The sequence below is a fragment of the Phaethon aethereus genome (genome assembly GCF_964289735.1).
Source record: "Phaethon aethereus genome assembly, chromosome: 2".
Taxonomy (NCBI): Eukaryota; Metazoa; Chordata; class Aves; order Phaethontiformes; family Phaethontidae; genus Phaethon; species Phaethon aethereus.
The window spans coordinates 20,723,790-20,740,914 of NC_138582.1; the positions used below are offsets into that span (position 1 = coordinate 20,723,790).

The 17,125-nt window shown below is 36.1% G+C and overlaps 1 protein-coding gene across 1 annotated transcript in view; it reads right to left on the reverse strand.

The window, feature by feature from the left end:
• The window catches only part of EMC2 (ER membrane protein complex subunit 2), a gene marked incomplete at its 3' end in the record, with an annotated part of 42,977 nt that overhangs the window by 2,948 nt on the left and 22,904 nt on the right, over nt 1-17,125 (reverse strand). Inside the window, exons 6-10 of the mRNA XM_082015192.1 lie at nt 9,936-10,021; nt 9,710-9,769; nt 7,329-7,410; nt 6,083-6,193; nt 3,211-3,315 (exon numbers count right to left, since the gene is read on the reverse strand). Coding sequence (XP_081871318.1) covers nt 3,211-3,315; nt 6,083-6,193; nt 7,329-7,410; nt 9,710-9,769; nt 9,936-10,021 — 444 coding nt within the window. The remainder of the gene's footprint in view (nt 1-3,210; nt 3,316-6,082; nt 6,194-7,328; nt 7,411-9,709; nt 9,770-9,935; nt 10,022-17,125) is intronic.

Genomic DNA, 17,125 nt, shown 5'->3' on the forward strand with positions numbered 1-17,125 from the left:
TTTCTACACCCAAAGACTGTTTTCTTTAAATGACAATAAAGTAAAAAGTTCTTCTGATTTCATACGGGAGTGCACAGGAAAAGCAAAAATCAAGTGCCAAAGCAAACTGCCTGAATGACAGAATAAATCAAAGTGTTTTTACTGGTCCTCTTCTTTCAAGTAAATTGCATATAAAATTAAAAAAAAGCAACTAAGTGCTGAATTTGAAAAAATAAAGGCAGTTTTCCAAAATCACAGAGCAAACTGCTGGTAACTCAAGTTCAAATCCAGACTGAAAACAGGGAAAGATCTCACTGCAATACAATTGCTTGAAAGTAACTTTTTGAATTAATAACATCATATATTAAAGTCACAAGTTCATATAATTTGCCTAGGCACCCATGTTAGAATTCTAAATGTGTCTTATTCTCTAGAACATGCCTACAGGAAAAATTGCATTTAACAGTATAAGAAGGTCCAACTAATAAAGCAAGTCAATGCCAAACTCAACAAGCTCTTAAGGCTCTTATTACACTTTACAAAGCACTTTGGATAATGCAAGGAAAGTGGAGAGGATTTATAGAGATAATATAAGCATCTAGCTTAAAACTTGGCTAGACAACTCTCCCCTAATGGGGGAATGCTGTAAGGGCTTCCACTGGCACAAGCGACCAAGGTTTCATCCTTAGGTCCAAAAGATGACAATTTCCAACCGTTCAACGTGCTAAGGGAACAACAAATCAATACTGACTCATAGGGGAAACTGCCACCTACTACATCATCAAACACCACTTGCTTGTAGCAGTTGGATGTTGTATGTCTCTGACATATACACTGGAGTGGCTGAACCCTTCTGCAGGCATGTAACAAGCTCGGTAGGGTTGGGCTGGGGCAGTCCAGTCCAGCTCTAGTCACTAGTGCTTCTTGTGGTACTTTGGTGAAGAGGGAAGGGGGTGTTCATGCCATTTACTTGCCAAATCCTAGCTAGAGCACTTAGAATTTCTGTATAGCTAAATTCCCCTATGATTACAGTCAGATACAGTGTTTGTCATTTTATGTCCCGAACAGCTAAAAAGAGCAGCTGAAGTATGCAACGTATCACAGAAGTATGAAGTCACAAAAGTTATGACATGTGTTTTAAATATATGTTAGCTGTGTTAACGTGATCTGTTCTGGTAAGTATCAACCAAAAATGCTTAACATAGGATCCAAAAGACTTTCACAGAAACAGTGGAATTGTACCTTCCAGTAAAAAACAAAACCAAAAAAACTCAAAACCCCCACACAACCCCAGAAACTCCCCCAACATTACCACCACTCCCAATACAAGTCATATGTTGTTAGAGATATTGTGATGTTAACAGAAAGCCATGTGGAGAGGAAAAAAGAGGAAAAAAAAAAAAAGGCAAGATTATCTGTCTGAGTCAAGTAACTACAAACTGTCATAATTAAGCTTTCATTATATTTAGAACCAGGAGACGTCTGTTTCCAGGCCTTAATCTTGGTATGCCACCATTCCACAACCAACACTGGTTTTACATTTCCATCCTGATGCACTGTGGAAGGAGCCGTGTCCCAGAAGTGCTAGGTAACCCATTCCTTTGAACTGGAAACTTCAGTAATAATATACACCTAAAACACGTGTTCAAAACCCCTCTAATGTAAGCAGTTCATTTTATTAAGATGTAAAACATGGTATAATAGTTAACTCAAAATCCACAAATCTTTTTAAACCTGTTTTGTTCTGTCAATGGTGAATCCACTGTATTCTGTTCTTCAAGGCTGTTTTATTTTGGGGGGGTGGGTATAAGGGGTGGGGGGATGTTTTTAGGGTTTTTTTAAATCCTGCAATACTTTGGTTTTCTATCAATACTGTGCTTACAGGAATGTCATACATACTGAAGTCAAAAGAAATCCTGCTTATTTCTGGGAAATCAGAAAAAGTTGTAATTCATACACATCTTACTGTCATGAGCAGGTTTATTAATGAAAAGCAGGGAGTCATTTAAACAGCAAAACAGAGAAACCAGTTTTAGGCACACAAGTATAAAATGCTTAATTATGTGCTCAGGGATACAATATTCTTCACTGTAAAGTAGTCAGAAGCTACAGGGCCAATCAGAGGAAATGGAAAATACTTCAAAGTTGTAAAACATCAAAAACACATCAGCCACAAGAAGCTGCACTCTTGGCAATAAATTAACATACAGTGTATTAAGAAGACTGCATTGGCCATAAAAGAAAATCCTAATTTAATTCCATAATAGATGGAGCTGGTCAAAAGGCCATTTGGTAGTACTAACTGTGAAACAGTAGCAGCAAGAGAAAAATTAAATATTAGGTTCTGAAATATTAGAGAGAGAAAGGAGCATTACATGCATACAAAGTCTTTGCATTTAATACCAACATTTTTGCTCAGAAAAAGTTATGGAGAGAACTGGACAGTATGATGTTGATGTTCAGGACTACTTATACATAAACTTTGTTTGGCAGCTCATGAAGAATAGCTGTAAGGAAGTCAAACAGACATACTATGTTTGGAATATGTGGACAGCAGAACCTGTGAGCTAAAACCTGTTTTCATTCATAGTTACAGAAAAGATATAGAGGCTTATAATACAAAAGCAAACATAGTTGGCTATGCATAACTGTTCAAACAGCTGAAAAGACTCCTAATGACATCAGTAAGCTTTGATTGTGGCCTACAAAGTCTACATTTTCACAATTCCGCGGGCATTTTTCTATAAACTACGCAAAACCAACTTCAGTCACAATTACTAAGGTAATTATTAGGAACACCAGTAAATATGATTTTGAAAGGTCAGGATAAATTGAAGGAAGATAAAATTCTAGGAGTTTTCATTTTTTTTCTAGTAAAATAGAAAGAGACGACCAAGTCACTTTAAGAATTAAGACATCCCAAGTTTTATTAAAATACTTAGCTGTAGAACTGAGCCTTGGAGGTCAACATTATACAAGTGTACATTCAACTAATGTTAGCAGAAAAAAATCTGTTTAAAGCTAGTAAGTAAATAACAGTAATTACTAACTGTAAAATATCAACCTTATACTAAATTAAGGCTTCCAGCAAATCAAACAGATGTATCATGCAAAAAATCCAAGCAAATTATGCTGATTTACACATCGTACCTAACCTCTTGAACAGCAGCTGATGTGCAGAAAAGAACTACAGAGCATGTTAAAAGCATCATAAAACAATGATGTACTAACCTGGTATGCTCTATTTATTTGGTTCGCTGCCCAGCTGGCATATTTCATATTATCTTTTTTCATTTTTGCACTTGCTTTTGGATTGGAAGCAATATGGCTGGCAGACTAGGAATATAAAAATAAAACCAGTGTAAGTATAAAATATATGTGCATGAAATAAACTGAGAGCATTCAACACCTTTGCATTCAGAGCCCCACTCACAGTGATAGAGGAAAAAGAGAAAAAATAAAAACAGTTACTAGTAAACCATAACCAATTAAGAATTAGCTAAACTTTTTAAACAACTGAAGTCATTATCCCACTCTACTCAGTGCTTGTCAGGCCACACCTGGAACACTGTGTTCAGTTTTGGTCCCCGCTATGCAAAAAAGATGTGGACAGGCTGGAGAGGGTCCAGAGAAGGGCCACAAAGATGATCAGAGGACGAGGAAGCCTGCTGTATGAGGAAAGGCTGAGAGAATGGGGTTTGTTCAGCCTTGAGAAAAGAAGGCTTAGGGGAGACCTTAGCACCACCTTACAGTATTTAAAGGGTGGCTACAAAGAACATGGAGACTCCCTTTTTACAAGGAGTCACATGGAAAAGATGAGGGCTGATGGGCACAAGTTACTCCTGGGGAGATTCTGACTGGACACAAGAGGAAAATTTTTCACAATTAGAACAATCAGGGGAATAATCTCCCCACAGCAGCAGTGGATTCCCCAACACTGGGCACTTAAGATTCAGCTGTACAGGGTGCTGGGCCATCTTGTCTAGACCACGCTTTTGCCAAGAAAGGTTGGATCAGATGATCCTTCAGGTCCCTTCCAAGCTGGTATTCTATGTTTCTATGAATTGTTTGTTCTAATTAAAGCTAAACTAGTCTCCAGTTCAGTTCTGTACCGAGTTAAGAACCAAATCTGGACATAATCAGTTAATCCAATTTGGTTTTCCTACAGTGAGAGTTATTAATATGTTTTCCCCATTCAATTTGTTACCAGAGACAATATAAAATACATAACTTGTGTGTCCAAACTGCCATTAAAAACATGACATTTTTCTCTGTGGCATCAGAAAACACATTTTAAAAGCAGCTAAGACTCTCTATATAAATTATGCTCATCTTCACCTGAAAAATAAAAAAGCATACTTAAGAACCAAACTCATTTTAGTGACTTTTCCACTTATATAAATAAATCCACTTCACAAGGAATCATTGCTACTCTCTCCCAGAACACCTTTCTGAGTGCAAAAGTACTTGAATACAAAGAACCACAGAAGCCTGTGGTTCACAGATCAATGAAGAACCTCCAGAGAAGATTTTAAAAAGGAGCATGGAAGCAAACGTCTACATGAATACTACATTTCAAACTAAAAAATCATTCTCTTACGGCTATTCCCCTGAAACTACACCAGAAATGGGAGAGGAGTGGGATTCTCAAAGGCCTCCACAAACTCAGGAACCCATTCTCTGAAGTCATGCCCGCATGAATTTGAATTTGTGATCTAGTACAGGGTCACAGTCCTAAGACGAGGCATCATTTTCTCTGGTTTCCTGAATTCAGTGAAGTACTGACCAGTTTCCTCAGCAGATATGGCTGAAAGCTTTTATGAAGAATTTACCAGTGTTATGGACATTCTTTGGGGACTACAAATGCTGGGCATGTCTCTCAAGTACAAAAGCAGCAGCCACAGCAAAAACAGATCCTAAAACCTGGAAACAGCATTACAAAGAAATCAGGAGCCAAAGGGTAGATACAGAAGCAGCGATGGCAAGCTGTGCTTTCAAAAACCACCTAGTGAAATGTTACAGAAGCCAGCCTACTTTACAGGCTGAAAATAACAGGCAGGATGCAAGATCTGACAGAGGACAAGCCAAGATTGGCCATAATAAACCCCAGCCCTGTTCTAGAATCAATGCAGCAGCCTGCATGTACACACATCTTAAAAATCAGTTTAGGCCAATAAACAGATTTGCTACAAAACTTACTCCTAAAAAGCTAAACGACCTATGGAACAGCACAGAGCCAGTCTTTTCTCCTTCTTGAACACACAATACCAACCCAAGAAATCTCTGCAGATGATCTAAGAAGATTAGTTCCAACTCTCTTTGAGTCTTAAAGATGATGCCTAACAAGTCCTTGAAAGGACACTCCTATAGCCTGGTAGTTATCAGACGCCTCAAAGTTATCTGCCTAACGTGTCTCTGTAAACTGCCCCCCTCCCAACAGACAAAAGGGTGGCCTAGAATTAAAAGAAAATAAATTAAAAAATTGAACCTTTCTGGTTTTGTCCCTAAAAAGATCTTTTAAAAGATCTAACATCTAAAGGAAGATCTTCAACAAGAGGCCTCAGTATCTTTGGAGAAACTGAACAATGTGCCAGTATATGCTACCCATAGTTACTGTCACGCTCACACTTAAGGCAACAATGTTGTGTGCAATCTAAAGGCTCATTTTGAAATTGAAAGTAGAAAGTTGTCTTTAGAAATAGTGTGAGAAATAAACAACAAAAAAACAGGCTGCTGAGGAAAGGGAATGGGAATAGGAAAGAGAATGGGAAAAAAAGTAGCCATCATACTGTGCTGGTACTCTTCAGCAGGTACCATCCTGCAGAGAGGAGTATGACTTCAAATCTTTTTTCAAGAAGTTACTTTCATGTGCCAGTAATTACAATTCTTTGGAAAACATGGGCAAGACTTAAAGGTTAAGAGCACTTCAAAAGTAAGGAGTACTTACTGGCATAAAACTGTCCATACTCAGTATTTCAAAACAGTGTTAATAATCTGAACTATTAAGATAAACCAAAATACAACCAGCAAATGATAAAGGATAATATACATGCATAAATACATATTCAAAATGATGACATAGAAAATACATAATCAGGCTTACCATGTAAAGTCCAAACAAAGCTCTCATATTTCTGTTGTTAAGCTTCAGTGCTTGTGCAAAATATTTTCTTGATAGCTCAAGGTTTTCAAGTCCCCCTTGAGTATATTTAACCTGTAAAAATTACACGCTCCTGAAACTTGCACATGTCATCCATACCTCAGGCATTCACTATTCAAAGATATTCTGAAACTTCACTTCAGGTTTCTTTCACATGGTATTTCAAACCAGATGAGTCCTACCAAAGGCCAAATACTGGCTTGGGAGAAATCCGAGCTCTTTTCAATATATGTTTTAAAGTATTTAATGATAGGGGGGAAAAAAGGCAGCATTAATTTAATTAATTTGTTGCTACAAGAATAGAAAGTGATTTTTGCACCTATACATACTTACAACCTTGGGATAGTCTCTTATGAAAAGCAACACAACCTTTAACCCTAAACCTCAATTCTGACCGCTATAAATCTGTACTACCTCTATATTCCTTCAGCACAGCATTAGACCAGCACACAAGACAACACAATGCTTTTCATTATCTATTCAACTGCAAAATAGCACACAAAGTTCAGAAGATTTACTCCATTGTTTTCTATTCATTTTGACTGTTATTTGATCAACAAAAAGAGGGATAAATACTAGAAGACATGCTTCACAGTCTTCCTACCAGAAAGCTATTTAGACATTCAAGTTTTAATGCTAACGCAATTTTATCCACTTTAACAAAACAAATTAAATCAATTCTAAGCAGTTAACAGTGGAATTTACGAAAAAAATAATATACATCTGAAAAAAGTGCAAATGGCTAAAAACCATCAGCTAAAACTTCTAAGGGCCCTCTGTCCCCCAGTGCTCTTTCAGACAGAATTTCCTATGTGGATTCCAAGAGCCGGATCCACTATAACAGGCAATGTACCATAACCTCCTATGCAGCATTGTTGTGGAAAAGTTTAACTTCTCATGCAACTTAATTTGAGAAGTGCATAAACACTTCAACAAGAATAGCTCATTTAAAATGAATTTTTACCTTCAGTAATTCCCACCCTTACTCTTACATTTAGCTTAGTCACACTGAGTAAGAAAACGCAGTTTTCTTATGTTAAGTTCTAGGAGATGTTAATATTCTCTGTGTGCTCTCTTAAATCTCCTGGGGAAAAATTAAAGTAACCATTTTTATTCTATTTTCACCACTTCAGTAACATAAAAACAGAGTATGTATTCAAACATAATTGGTTTTTCTGCAAATACTTACTTCAGCATATTGCTGACAGTATAAGTGGTTGTGTGGATTAGTCATCATAAGCTCCTCTAAGCAGAAGGCTGCCTTTGCATAGCTGAGGAATATAAAAAGCAGTGACAAAATGAACAGAGCATAAAGTTCTTTGCTTCAGTTTCTTTACAGCACAATCTTTTCCCTTATAACTTCATGTGATTCACAATTAAGGAAAATGTTTTGGTTTTACATGTTTGAAACCTCAAGTTACTATTTTTACGTCATAGACAGTGAAAAATATACAAAAATTTAACAGCCTAGGTATTTTTTCCTCATGCAAAGCTGCTCACAGTGAACCACAGAAGTGAGACCAAAAAAACATACCAAGAACAATTCTAAAAATCAAACAGTTCAAATCTATATAGGAAAAGAGCATCATACTAGTCCAAATGGGCAACAACTTACCATTGCAAAAGAAAGGGTTAGTACTTGTTCTTTAAATGAAAGCTTTCAAAAAGAATTAAGAAGTCAAGCTCAAAATGTAGGTTTATTTAATTATAAAAACCTTAGCTTCATATCTTTCAACTAATAGAATTTCCTGCAGAATTTCTATCTTCTACAGATATGTGATAGCACTGCTGCACAGAGTTTACATGACAGGATTCCAAAATTCAGAGACGCAAGGTTTATAATGACAGTGTGGGTAGATATTTAATATCAGAGCAAAAGCAATTTAGCAATCATGAAACAATATTAAGCCACATAATCTGTAAGATCTTATTTCTTAAAACGAATATACTGTGGTTTTCTCCTCTGCACATTATGATGGTCGTGTATGTATTTCAAATATTAATTTGGAGATGAAAGGACAGACACCTCATTCTCCAAAAGCAGAAGCCACAGTCCTCAGAACACAGTGTAGAATTGAGGACTATATAAACCTTGAAACCTTGTACATCTAAGTGTGTTTATGAACAATGGTAAAAGCATGGTGATTTCACAAGCGAGATTAAACCTGTGACACTAATAAAACAAATAAGCTGATGAACTGTTTTGTTGTTTTGTTTTTTAAATTAAATTTTAGTTGCTTTTCAGCTAAGATTCCAATTTTTTCCCATTTAATCATCCAAATAATTATAATGATGCTCATAAATGTACAGTGAGCAGTCAATTTTTTCAATGAACTGCAGAAAGTTCTACATGTTATTTTTTGTTGGACATACAGACCAAGACAAATAGAAGCAAACGTAATTTCTTTCTCAGGTTTTATTACACAATTTTGTAATAAAGATTACAGCAAAAAAACCCACAGAAAAACCCAGTAATGGAATACGTATGTTTGCACCACTCTATCATTCACTTTTGTACCGACAGATTTGACAAGCTTAAATATCTTTCTAACCATTTGGGGGGGGGGGGGGGGGGGGGAAAAGGCAAGCTATTTTCTTGGAAAAGTAGCTGGTGAATTTCCCCAAACAAATGGAAATCTGGATATCAAAATTCTAAATTATTCCTTAAGTCAGCATTATAAAGAATTTAATAATTATTTTATTTGAGAATGGGGTGGAAGACGAGGTGATGGGGGAACCTTTTCATCACAGTGAGAATGGCTATTTCTTCCTTGAGAATTTTATTCTTTTACTACTCTTTGGAAAGGAAGGAAGGAAACAGTGTGATAGAATTCAGGCTGGGCTGAAGGACTAAAGGCGGCGAGGGGAGAAAGATACGCCTTTGGGTGGAGGTTAGAATTAATACTGGGATATTAGAAAACCTGCACTATGGCTTTGAGCTAATCCTCTCACACTGGGATTTCCTCTTGTCACTACAGCAATAAAAAAAAGCTAACGAAAACGTTAAATATCCAATAAGCAAATTACTACAACATTCAGCATTCTTGATTGCATTGGTTTTATACCCAGGTGACCAGATGCCTCTGACTCTGGATCCATGTTTGGTTGTTCGGGTTTTTTTTCTTTTTTTTTTTTTTTCTAAAGTTTACTAAAAGTTCTTGCAGAGGTAGGCTAAAAGAAAATCAGAATATCAGTTTCTGTGACCAATTGATTTTAGAAGTAAAGAAATTAAAATCTGTAACTAGTAAAAACATCACCTGAATGAAATATTATGGGAAGTGCTGTTCCCTGCTACACACAAACCACCTCTTTTAAAATATCGGATTTAAAAAAATAACTGAAACATACAGATAATTAAGTGAAAGGTTTCTCTTTTAAAGTCAATCCCTTCTTAAAGCATCTGGCAGTCAAATAAGGTTGGTAATTATTTCCTGTTGATGCTTGTTATATTGGAAATGAGACAGCATACTTTCTAACACTAGTCCTTCAAAAAAAATCACTGAGGTCTTTGACTTACACAGAATAGGTTTTGATTTAACAGTTTTTATGTGGACTTAGCAAACAACTTACTCATGTTCATTGATGTAAAGTTCTGCAAGTTCATGCCAAGCTTCTTGGTCTCCAACAAATCTGTGTAAAGAAGACAAGAGAGGAAAAAAGGGAAAAAAGAATGTGCAAGGGATTCTGTAAATGACCTGCATGGAAGCAAAAGCGTAAATCAAATGCAAATTCCATTTTAATTAAAAAGATTTATCAGAATAGCAAACCACAATCTGTATTCTTGTAAGACACTCACTGTTCCAGATACTCATTCAGCTCTCGGATGGCCTCAAGATTTTTCCCCTGGGCTTTTCGAATGGCAATCTTACGCTTTCTTGCTGCCTATGGGTTGACATTAATAAAGGATTAGGGTCTCATAATTCCCTGGGTTTTTGTAAAGAAAGCAATTTGACTGTGCAAATTATTATCTCAATACCAGTGGAATTCCACTGCAGAGCAACTGCTAGGTTGAAGTTTATAAATATACCCTATGACTTCCCACTGAGAGATTGAAAACCTCTTCTTACAATCACATTATGTATGCTTTTCTTTGCAGGCACAAACTGTATGCATTATTTCACTCAAATAAATGACTGTCCAGATTCTAATAATTACAAAACAGCAGGGAATGCTAATCTTCAGCCATTCCAAAGACCCCCACCTTGTCATTCACAAGATTCATGACTATAGAGGAGATGGTGACTGAATCTTAGAGAATCCCACAGATGCATCTTGGTTGCCACTGTATAGATATGGCTTTCAGCCATTTTTAAAGATTCTTGCTGGAGTGCCAAATACCATCTTTAATTAATGTTGAATACACACCAATTTCATAAACAAGTTTCACATCATTCTTGGAGCACAAAGTAGGCCATTCAATGTAAGGGGAATACAAAATAGCTATTTCAATGGCAAAACTGAGCAGTACTTCGATACACGAGTGGAAAATATATTTCAACATACAATATAAAAATGAGTTGTAAGAATTGTACTATATTTAAATTTTGAACTCTGCAGAAGTTGTTACAGATAACCAGGAGAAAAGATACACAGAATTTTAACTGTTGGTTATTCTGCACGTCAATACTCCAGTTTCTGAACTATGTTGGTTACAGTTCTCTAAAAGTTTGCAGACCTCTAGGAGTTGTGAATCAAGATACACTTGATGTGTAATACAAAACAACAGACATCTTCCTAGCAGTCTGACAGAGTTTGGAGCAAACACCGCTACACCTCAGCCAGCCTGAAAGTCATAAGATCAGGAATCTAACAGAATGAAAGTAAAACCAAATTCCAGTGCAACATGCCTCAAAGAACGAACGCCATCAGCCTCCTGCCTTGCCTATAACCCCTGTTCTCCTGGGCCATCACAACTGCCAAGGTCAGACACGAGAAGACAGATGGTCTGGTGTGTGTGATGTGTCTGCATGTACACACACACTTACATGCCATTTCTCCATGAGATAATATTAATGGGAAAAAAAAAAACGCAACAGCACACATTTCCAGTAACAAAGTCCCACTGCTTATTCCCCTCACAGCTCTCATCCCATTTCACATCTTGTAAAGAGGTTATACAGTTGGGTATCACCTTACGGGGGCCTTGACAGCACAGGAACAGACAATTCTTCAACACAACCTTAAACGATTTAACCACTGAATTTAAGATAGCTCTGAAATTAGTTTCTTCATGATGTACCTTCCTAAGATCACAGTTACATATACCCCAAAAGAGTTCTTGTATTTTTACAGTATTTTAAACATAATTATTCTCATAAATAATTTCTTATCCTTTGATCATCATTTAAACAAATTTATTGCTTCTGGAAGAAGAGGAGAATGTACCATCTAAGTAACCTAGCTCAAACCTACCAAAACAGCATAGCTAGAAAGGCTGTTAAGACTAACTGTAGATTTATTCTTTCCTTTGAGTTCATATCCTTCACCTCCTGCACTAACATATAATCAATGAAAATTCAGTGAAAATTACTCAAGTCAGGAAAAAATATTTCACTCTTCTGCTTAAATGCAAGACACAGGCAGAAAGAAAATTCATCAGAAGAGACAAATGAGGACATAGGCAGCGTGGTGGGTTTACCCAGTCATTTTGTTTTCCACTGCTGCTTTGTCAAACTGCAACCTATGAAATTACATTCATCATTCTACTTTTACTGGGAGACATTTGGCTAAAAGCCATAACTGACTCTGGAAATTTTAACGGCTGACCACATTTATCACTGCAACAATAATACACACAGTTTATTTTGGTTTTGAGTTTTTAAAATAAAGATAACAATGTAATTAAAGTTATTTTTTAATATAAAAAGCATAATCCCACATGCTTATCATACTGCTACTATTAGTAAATATTAAAAAAAAACCCAAACCCCAAACAAACAACCCCATTGCTCTCAATCACATTTTATGAAGAGGTTTCAAAGCATTTCGTAAAGCAGGTCAGCAGCCTTGCTATGGTGGGAACACCAGGGCTGTGTTATAAACTCACTACCCAAGGCTGATAGTACACGCAGCCTACTGACCTGCGCCCTGAGCCCGAAACATGAAAGAAGGGGAAGTGGGGATAACAGAATCCACAGCCAAAGGGGCGTATCATGCAATTACAGCTTACGACGACAGAAGGTTTTTTGCAGGTAACAGACTATCTACGTTAAAATGTAGCTTTTGGATTAAAAATTCAGTAGTTATTTCCAAAATTTAAAGAAAAAATAATCAAGAGACTGATCAAAACTAAACTGCTTGAGAACTGAAATCATCTGTTTTATATATTAAATCAATCAGTGCATCTGACAACTTAATTTGCAATGGCAAACAGGAACAGTCTACATAAGCCACCCTCTTTTTTTGTTTCTAATGTAACTCCTTCAATCGCATGCAAGTCAGTCCTCCAAAAGAGTCTGGAAACAGATTTTCTCCATCGCTGCTTTATTTCTTAACCGCAGCATTCCCAAGTAACATAAATCACCGGAACCTGAAGACATGAGTTTATGAAAAGCTACAACTATTTCTAGTCACAAATATAAACTGATGTTTACCTGTAAGCAGCATGTCACCTAATGCAGTCAAATAATGAGGGTAAAAGGATTAGACATAATTAACATGTTCTGATGGTAGCGCTTAGGAGTTAAATGAATTACATACACATCTGATGGAATTTATCCGCTTCGGAACTGCACCAAATCCCATAATGTTCCTTCAAAATTACACTTTTTGTTTCTTATTTGAGGAAAACTTCCTTTTTTATCCACCTTCCTTATCATCAAAAATAAAGCAGCAACTGGGCTTGAAATCTGCACTCTCTTCATCCTGAAATAAACCTCCACAAATGCTGGGACAAGTTTATTTACAGAGAACTCTTAGTTTACAAAACAGATGCTCAGCCACTCAAAACAGTGCTGACATTCAGAGAATGAACAAAATGTTGTATAGTAGCACAGAATTTTTGAAAGTCTCTTCTTCTGGGAAGAAGTCAATGAGGGTGTAGGGTTTTTTTTTAAAGCAATTACTAACATTTCTCCAGCACATAAATAAAATTGTAACACAAAACCAGGCAATTTCATATGTTTTATTATGTTTCAGGCCCTCTTTTCAGTAAAAATCTCACATTTCAAAATATAAGCTCATTTTTAGGGGGCCTATTGCAAGATACTAAAAAACTGCAAAATGCAGACTACAAATCTGTTCAGTCATTAATTTCAAAGTCACTAAGAATATTCATGAGAAACATATTTTTAACTACAAGATTTGAGATTATTTTGAAATCTATGAAGCATACTAAAATAGTTGTAACAATATGTTAATGAAGATAAAAAAATAATGTTCAAGAGTTACAATTTGGTTCTTTGCATCACAACGGTAAGATTTTTAAGAACAAGCCTGACACAAAAACGAGCTCAATCTCCTTTCTTCTTCCACATTAAATCAAAATGAAAAGACAAAACTTTCAATGCTGCAACAAGATCTGCAGTGTTTCACCATGCAGAACCTATGACATGGAACTCTCCCCATTAACTTTCCAGAATTTAAAACAAAACACTAGAATGGTTATTGGCGGGGTTCTGTAAATCCAGCATTCTTAAATCGAAAGATATATGCATCTGAAAGAAACACTTATACCATAATGCTTATCATATGGAGTAAGGTACTTCAGTATGTCACATTTATTAAACAGTGAACCTTTCTAAGCTTTTTCTTTTAAAGACTAATAATCCCCAATCTGGCACAAGAACTAATCCTCCATTTGTCATGATTCTTTTTAATTAGCATTAAGTAGACTCAAAGTGAAGAGTTTAACATTTATCAACTTCTGCACTTGATTAGTAAAACATACCAAGAGAGAGGCTAAGATTGTTCTAAATTTCATGGTGCAAAGAAAGTATTAGTAGGAGAAATTTCAGGGATTGACACCTCTAAGAAAGGAACAAATTCATATCTGTATAACTGCTGCAGCATTAAATTATATTTTGCATCTTAAAAAGAAATTCTTAAATTTTTGGAATTTGTTTTTATCACAGACAACAAAGATAAAGGGAACAAATTACACAGATGTCAAAAAATGCCACATAATCTGAATAAAACCACAATAACGAATGTACTCTTACCAGACAAGAGTTTTTTTCAAAGGTAACCATGGAAGATAGTTAAATCAGCCCAAATCTTACAAATGAATCTATGCAGGCACAGAGCTGCTGAGTCAAAGCTGCTCCTTTAGGGATAATGTAACAGCATAAGTAGCAATGGTGAATGTAACTTTTTCCAGGATTCTAGGAGGAATCCAATAAACAATACTCCATAAAGTCTAACACCAGCACACAGCAAATTGGTAGAAGCTATAGACTAAAAATTCCTGGAATTGGAAAACATTAAAAATGTTATGTACCAAAGAAGAGTGAGAACGGTTTATGCAGAGGAAAGTAAGGCTTCCCTGATCTACTAGAGTTCTTCAAAGGAGTCACCAAGAATGCAGATGAATAAAGATCCATTTTGAAGTCAACTTCGAAAATAATTTCAACATGATCTCTGAAGCTGAAAACTCTGAAGGAAAGTAAACTGCCACACTGTAAGAGATGAAGGTCTTTGCATGGATAAATAATTAGTCAAAAGATACAAAATGGAGAGAAAAGAGTTCTTGTCTACCAGTGACTTCTCCGCACTGAGAATCCCAGAGTTGCCTGTACTAAAAACTACTGCTCAGCATCTTCATAAGTCACCTAACAAGGGAATTAACAGTGATATGCTCAAGTTAATTGATGATAATGAGTTATGTAAGGATAAAGAACAAAAGTCAACTGTAAAGAATACCATTCACAACAGTGAATGTCAGCATGATAAAAGAGCCCCTGAAATTTAATCTAGATTAAGGGTTGCATATAGGGTAAAACAATACTAGTTTAATGTACCCGAAAAGCTGTCTGAATTTGCCCAGTTAGGAAGAAGATGCTGGAGTTGCAATAAACAGTTCTATAAATTGTCATTTCAGTGTTCAGAAGAGGTCTTAAAAAACAAACAAAAAAAGTGCCCCAAAAATGAAAACCCACAACACTCTGCAAGTGGAATTATCAGAAAAGAATACACATGAGAACACATCAGTGGCATCATTTTACCATTGTATAATTCCATAATGCTCTTGCATTTTTAATACTGACTGCGGTTCTGTCCTCTCCTTCCTCATCCAACTATAGAAAAAAAACCAGAAATGACACTCAGAACAGTAGCAGGGTTTCAGGGCATAGTATGGCAACAAGAACTGCTGGACAGATTAGAAATTCTCAGCTTGGAGGGAAGAAAAACGCAGAAGATCCCTAAAATCATGACAATGAATAAAGTGAACAGAAAACAACTATTGACCATAATAGACAAATTAGGGGTATCAATAAAATTGTTAGATGGAAGGTTTGGAAAAAAAAATGAAGAGATATTTGCCCAGTCCAGGAGTAAATTATGATATTTCATTTCTGAATTATGTTGTAGACACACAGACAGCACACTTATGCAAGTTCAAAAAGCAGTTAAAAAAAAATCAAAGAAGAAATTTCATGAAGAGCTATTAAAAATAGAGTTACCACTTCTGGTACAGGAAAATCATAACATGAAGATGAATGGACACTGGTGGAAGAGACCAGAGCATACTATGATCGCCCCGTTCTTATACACTTCTCCCAGTATCTGCTATTGGTCACTGTCAGAAACAGGACAAGTAAAACAGACTTTTGGCATGACTGCAGTAATGCTGTTCTTAGGTTCTCAAATACTTAATTTCAAGGAAAAAAATCTCCACCAACATTTAAAATTGCTACACTCCAAAAAGTAAAACATGGGAAAAATTCTGGGATGCAATCTACTCTCTCGCTTTACCGATCTTGAAAACACACCTCACAAAAGGTAAATGATGCTTTAACTGTCAAAAGAAAAAAAAAACATTTCTTTAGGATCCACGTAGTGCATCCCCAACCTGAACATCAGTCCTCCCTGGGGACCATCTGAAGCAGCAGCTGTAGCTTTTCACACCTCTCACCAACTCCATCCTGCATCAGACACAGTGCCAAACTATCTTTTTTGATTCCCTTTAAAATTACTACTATACATATTTAAGTTTAGGACTAGTTGTGTCTTTCCTGGCAGTGCTAGGAATATACTTAATGAAACATACACACGGCACCTCAGAAAATTCCCCCTATTAGTAAATACTAATTAATAATGGTGAGCCATTTTCCTTTTTGCAACTTGAAGCATCCTGTAGATAAATGTACAAAGCTACAAGAACTTCACAGGAGGTCTCTATTCAAAATGAATGCACAGCTACTGCAGGAGTTTTAAAGAATTATTACTGCACAGATGATAAATAGACATCCAATGTTCTGACTTACTGCTCATAATATTCTCATCTTATTTACTAGAGACAAGGAACTGGGAAAAAAAAAGTTACCTACAGTAAGTCAAGACGGTAAATCACAAGTACCTTGTGACGGTATCACAAGTCAATGCACAGTGATAAAGAGATGCTAGGAAGAATTAACTCAAATATACATGATATATAATTGCTGCCTATTTACATGATACTAAGTACTAAGATTTTGCTCTGAATCTTTCTAGCACCTGGATTCTCACATCTTCAACCATGTGCCTCTTCTGAAATGTGTCCAGCCTGGCTAAAAAAAGAATCTCAAAACAGTATGGGAAAGTGTAACTTCATGTGACCATATGCATACACTTGTTTCTGCCCACTGCCATAAACAGAGCAGTTAGTGAAATATTTTACTAATCCTGAAGACAACAGCTTCACCCAGAACACTATCTTGTTCTGAAAATTCCAATTTTTAATTCTTCATTCACACAATTATATTACTAGACCCATGAAGTTAATGTGATTAGCCACATGCCCTAAGCTAAGCAAGCATGTACCATGTCTGGTTGTATTAAAAGCTTAGA